General features: G+C 41.6%; 1 protein-coding gene across 1 annotated transcript; it reads left to right on the forward strand.

Annotated features, from left to right (window-relative positions):
• The first annotated feature begins 1,370 nt into the window (after window positions 1-1,370).
• On the forward strand, window positions 1,371-3,572 carry LOC140983870 (cytochrome c oxidase subunit 1-like). The gene is made up of 3 exons (XM_073451027.1): window positions 1,371-2,133; window positions 2,275-2,424; window positions 2,625-3,572. The coding sequence occupies exons 1-3, from the start codon at window positions 1,371-1,373 to the stop codon at window positions 3,524-3,526; spliced, it is 1,815 nt and encodes a 604-aa protein (XP_073307128.1). The 3' UTR covers window positions 3,527-3,572.
• Window positions 3,573-5,091: the final 1,519 nt, after the last annotated feature.

A 5,091-nucleotide genomic window follows, 5' to 3' on the forward strand; every position in this document is an offset into this window, starting at 1 on the left:
CATTCGATTTGGTTACCACGTGCTTTTCACTTTATGATCATGGTCCCTCAGCTCTAAGAATCTTCTCCCTTTTTTTGGAACCTTCGCTGGCATAAATCGAAGGAGAGAGAAATCGACCTCGATCAATTCCATTCATGCTGCCAACTCTTTGCCACAATGGCTATCCGGATATCTATCTGGGGCTATAACCTATTCCTCGGCTAGCGGCATGAACCATTGAATCAGGTAAGGTTTTCGGGTGCTTAGGTCGGCCGATAGAAATGGTTTTCGGTTCCGAAGGAAAGGCTGGATGGGCAGTCACTCATCTATGAAAAATCGATTCAAGGCTTGCGGTTAGATCTCAAGGAAGCTTAAGGAGGAAAAAGAAAATGCTTTGACTTACCAATTATGAATAATAAAGAAAGGCGGGATCCATTTCGATTTTGGAGCCTTCTCAAAGTGTAGTTCTCGTTCTCTCTGCTCTGATTGAAAGAGTAATTCCAATGTTTGTTGATCTATGTTTCTTTCGTTCAGAGTTCCGTAGTTTATTTTATATAGCCCCTTCGGGCTATGTTATAACATTTGAATTTCTCAGAAATTCATTTCAATTTGCAATATGTTGGAAACAATAGCGCATTGGGTCAGATTTTTTACAGATAACAACAAGGTGTTTTATTTTTTTCTGGTTCTCCTTTGTATCCAAGGGCTCTTCCTCATCTATCTTCTTCTAGCCTTGTTTATCCATCGAAAGGATTGCTATATCTATGGGGGTTGATGTTCTATTCAAATATTCTTGGAGAGGAGTTGAACTCAAGATCAGTCACCCGACTGACCGTTCTAAGATACCTCCTACTCAGGGAAACCAGCCCCCGTCCCCGCCTTTAGGAGATTGAGCAGGTAAAGTGAACCTGTACCCCGGACGTACTCATGGGCAGCGTGAGGAACCGGGTTTAAAAAGTTACGATCAGAAGTCAATTTGAAGTCCATGTAGGTGTGGGCCAGTCGTCATTGCACACTAGCTGGTCAGTGGGGGTAAGAGAGTGTTCCGTTGGTGTTCTCAGTCTCAGTGTGACCTTGCTTGGTCAACAAGGGGCTCAAAATGTCCCATCAATGAGGGCTTTCCGGACCTTCTCCCCCCTTTTCAATAAATAGGCCCCACTTCCCTAAGGGGCCCCTCTCTGATAAGGAAGGAAAGGAAAGAATCTCAATTTTATGACAAATCCGGTCCGATGGCTGTTCTCCACTAACCACAAAGATATAGGGACTCTATCTTTCATCTTCGGTGCCATTGCTGGAGTGATGGGCACATGCTTTTTAGTACTGATTCGTATGGAATTAGCACGACCCGGCTATCAATTTTATATTTCATCTTCGGTGCCATTGCTGGAGTGATGGGCCCATGTTATTTGCCCTTAAGTGGTATTACCAGCCATTCTGGAGGAGCAGTTGATTTAGCAATTTCTAGTCTTCATCTATCTGGTGTTTCATCCATTTTAGGTTCTATCAATTTTATAACAACTATCTCCAACATGCGTGGACCTGGAATGACTATGCATAGATCACCCCTATTTGTTTGGTCCGTTCTAGTGACAGCATTCCCACTTTTATTATCACTTCCGGTACTGGCAGGGGCAATTACCATGTTATTAACTGATCGAAACTTTAATACAACCTTTTTTGATCCTGCTGGAGGGGGAGACCCAATATTATATCAGCATCTCTTTTGGTTCTTCGGTTTTAAATGGCCCTTTTCAGATGAAAATCTGAATACGCATTGCGCTAGATGCTGGGACTGTCTGCAACATGGTACTCCTACTATGTTCATGAGTTGTTTTCTAGTAAAACCCCGATCTAGTAAAAATGGAGTATCTAAGACACAATCAGCAGGTAACCAACGACATAAAAGCAGTCTAGTAGGAACCTCAGAGACTACACGCGCAACAACTTATCCTAAATCCTTCTGTGAGTGGCTAGCTGGAATTATCGATGGTGATGGAACTATTCAAGTTAGTAAACAAGGATATACTTCTCTTGAAATTACTATGGGACTTGAAGATCTACCACTACTACGATATATCCAACATATGCTTGGTGGAAGTATTAAAATGCGATCAGGTGCTAAAGCTTATCGTTATAGACTACATAATAAACTTGGTATGATTAAACTAATGAATTGTATTAATGGTCATGTTCGACATTCAGCACGACTACTTCAACTACATCGTGTTTGTCAAGTACATGATATCCCTGTAATTCTGCCTATTAGACTAGATGCTCAATCAAATTGGTTTGCAGGATTCTTTGATGCTGATGGTACCATTTGTATCGCTATGAAGCATCAACTACCTCAACTAAGTATTCGAGTAACTAATAAACTTCTACAAGATGTAGAGTCTTATAAGGTTGTATTTGGAGGAAATATCTACTTTGATAGTAGTCAAAATGGTTACTATCAATGGTCTGTACAAAGTCGAAAAGATGTTATCATGATGCTAGATTATTTTAAATCAAGTACTTTCCGAAGTCATAAATCACGACGATTCTTCCTTATTGAAGAATATTACAGTCTTTACGATCTCAAAGCATTTAAACCTTACAGTATTCACCATAAAGCATGGCTAGCTTTCCTAGACAAATGGAATAAGTTGATGATATAGTCCACCTTTCTTCTATTAGTAGAAGAGAGGAGCACCCTGAAGTTTATATTCTCATTCTGCCTGGATCCGGTATCATAAGTCATATCGTTTTGACTTTTTCGGGAAAACCGGTTTTCGGGTATCTAGGCATGGTTTATGCCATGATCAGTATAGGCGTCCTTGGATTTCTTGTTTGGGCTCATCATATGTTTACTGTGGGCTTAGACGTTGATACCCGTGCATACTTCACTGCAGCTACCATGATCATAGCTGTCCCCACTGGAATAAAAATCTTTAGTTGGATCGCTACCATGTGGCAGGGTTCGATACAATACAAAACACCCATGTTATTTGCTGTAGGGTTCATCTTTTTGTTCACTATAGGAGGACTCACTGGAATAGTTCTGGCAAATTCTAGGCTAGACATTGCTCTACATGATACTTATTATGTGGTTGCACATTTCCATTATGTACTTTCTATGGGAGCCGTTTTTGCTTTATTTGCAGGATTTTACTATTGGGTAGGTAAAATCTTTGGTCGGACATACCCTGAAACTTTAGGTCAAATCCATTTTTGGATCACTTTTTTCGGGGTTAATCTGACCTTCTTTCCTATGCATTTCTTAGGGCTTTCGGGTATGCCACGTGGCATTCTAGATTATCCAGAAGCTTACGCTGGATGGAATGCCCTTAGCAGTTTTGGCTCTTATATATCCGTAGTTGGGATTTGTCGTTTCTTCGTGGTCGTAACAATCACTTCAAGCAGTGGAAAGAACAAAAGATGTGCTCCAAGTCCTTGGGCTGTTGAACAGAATCCAACCACACCGGAATGGATGGTACAAAGTCCTCCAGCTTTTCATACTTTTGGAGAACTTCCAGCTATCAAAGAGACGAAAAGCGATGTGAAGTAAAAGAAGAAAAGGTCGCCGATTGCTACTAAGAACCTAACAGATGATGGAGGAAACAAAGCCATCAACGCTCTTGGGAGCAAGAGCTGCACCAATGAACCTCTCATTCAAATGAAGACAAGTAAGTCTTTCCTTCAGGGTTCTCTCATCGGACGATCTGTCCATGGTCATTGGATGGATTGAATCAGTAGCGGATTTACAAGATGCTGATGTTTATGATGACCGCCTACAGTACATCGCGGGAGGACAGAGTCATACGTACTGATTACACCGGGATTCAATGGATCTTGATCTTATCGAGTTAGTTCTGCCCCCGGCGGGGGTGATAGGGTAATGGCATAGTTGCTATTCATATCCTAATAAAGGTCAACATCTCCCAATTCCGCGTTCTTCCTGTATCATTATCACAATTGCTTCCGCAGCTGCTGGAAGCCAAGTTGGTTACACCCATACTTCCCAAACCAGTATCATATCCACCTTCCAGGAATCTCCTAATACCAGGCGTGAATATCACATGGGAGGAGCAGGGCACTGGACTGATAGATGTTACACTCTGAGACACCGGGTGCAAGATCTTATTGACAAAGAACTTCTGAAGTTTGAACCACCGGAAGAGAAGCCGAGTGTGATGTAGAATCTGCTTACCTCGTATGGGAATGATAATGCTGGTCCATCTAGTAATGCAGTCAATGGCCAGAAGGTTATGTTCGATTCATCGCAGCTCATCACGCCTCGTGGAGCCCGAGCTCGAGTGCGTTTTGAAGAAGAAGAAGCTTCGACCGAGGTAGCCATGGTAGCTCACAACAAGCAAAAACTCACCAAGGAAAGATGTCGCAATATCGGTTGTTACCTCTTTAAATAGTAAATCGATGTCGGCATTTCAGTTGGTTGCCGCATATACGCTGAAGGAAATGCTATCGTACGCCCAGACGAACTCTCTCTAGACACCAACCAATCCTTTATTTATATAGGATTCATGTGCAGCTAGGGGACTTAAAGTACTAATGCTCTCTCCAAAACTAGAAATCAAAAGAGGGGAATGAAGGGATAATAGTCGAAGGCGGACTAGGAGCTCTGGAAGGCATTACCCCTGCTACAGTTGACAGTCCTAGTTCTGTTACAGTAAGAGCTGTTGCTGGAATAAGCAGTGACTTGACTGTTGGAGGAAGAACCGCTGTTAGAAATGTTCACGTAGAAGATCCTATTTAATCTGCTGGTATAGACGAAGCTCTTGGGATCTTATCTGTTTCGGAGGTTGGAGGAGGTTAATCAATAGGGGAATCAGTTGGTATTGAATCTTCCTCTATAAATTTCTTGTTTATTTTATGGACATCTTATATGCTTAAATCAAAGAAGGATCTGACTCAATTCAATAGAAACTTCACTTCTACCCTGTATGGTATTTTTTTTAGTTTTTTCCAATAGAAAGCGTATTTTTTCGCGCCTTTCAGGAGTGAGTTTTAAAAGATAAGGAGAACGCCTTGAAAAAGGACGATTTGGCTTTGAAAGGAATTCCTTTCTTCCTGCTAAAGGAAGAATTGTTTTCGAATAAGCTGTTTGAAGGAATT

The sequence above is a fragment of the Primulina huaijiensis genome, chromosome 9 (assembly GCF_012295235.1).
Source record: "Primulina huaijiensis isolate GDHJ02 chromosome 9, ASM1229523v2, whole genome shotgun sequence".
In the NCBI taxonomy this organism is placed as follows: Eukaryota; Viridiplantae; Streptophyta; class Magnoliopsida; order Lamiales; family Gesneriaceae; genus Primulina; species Primulina huaijiensis.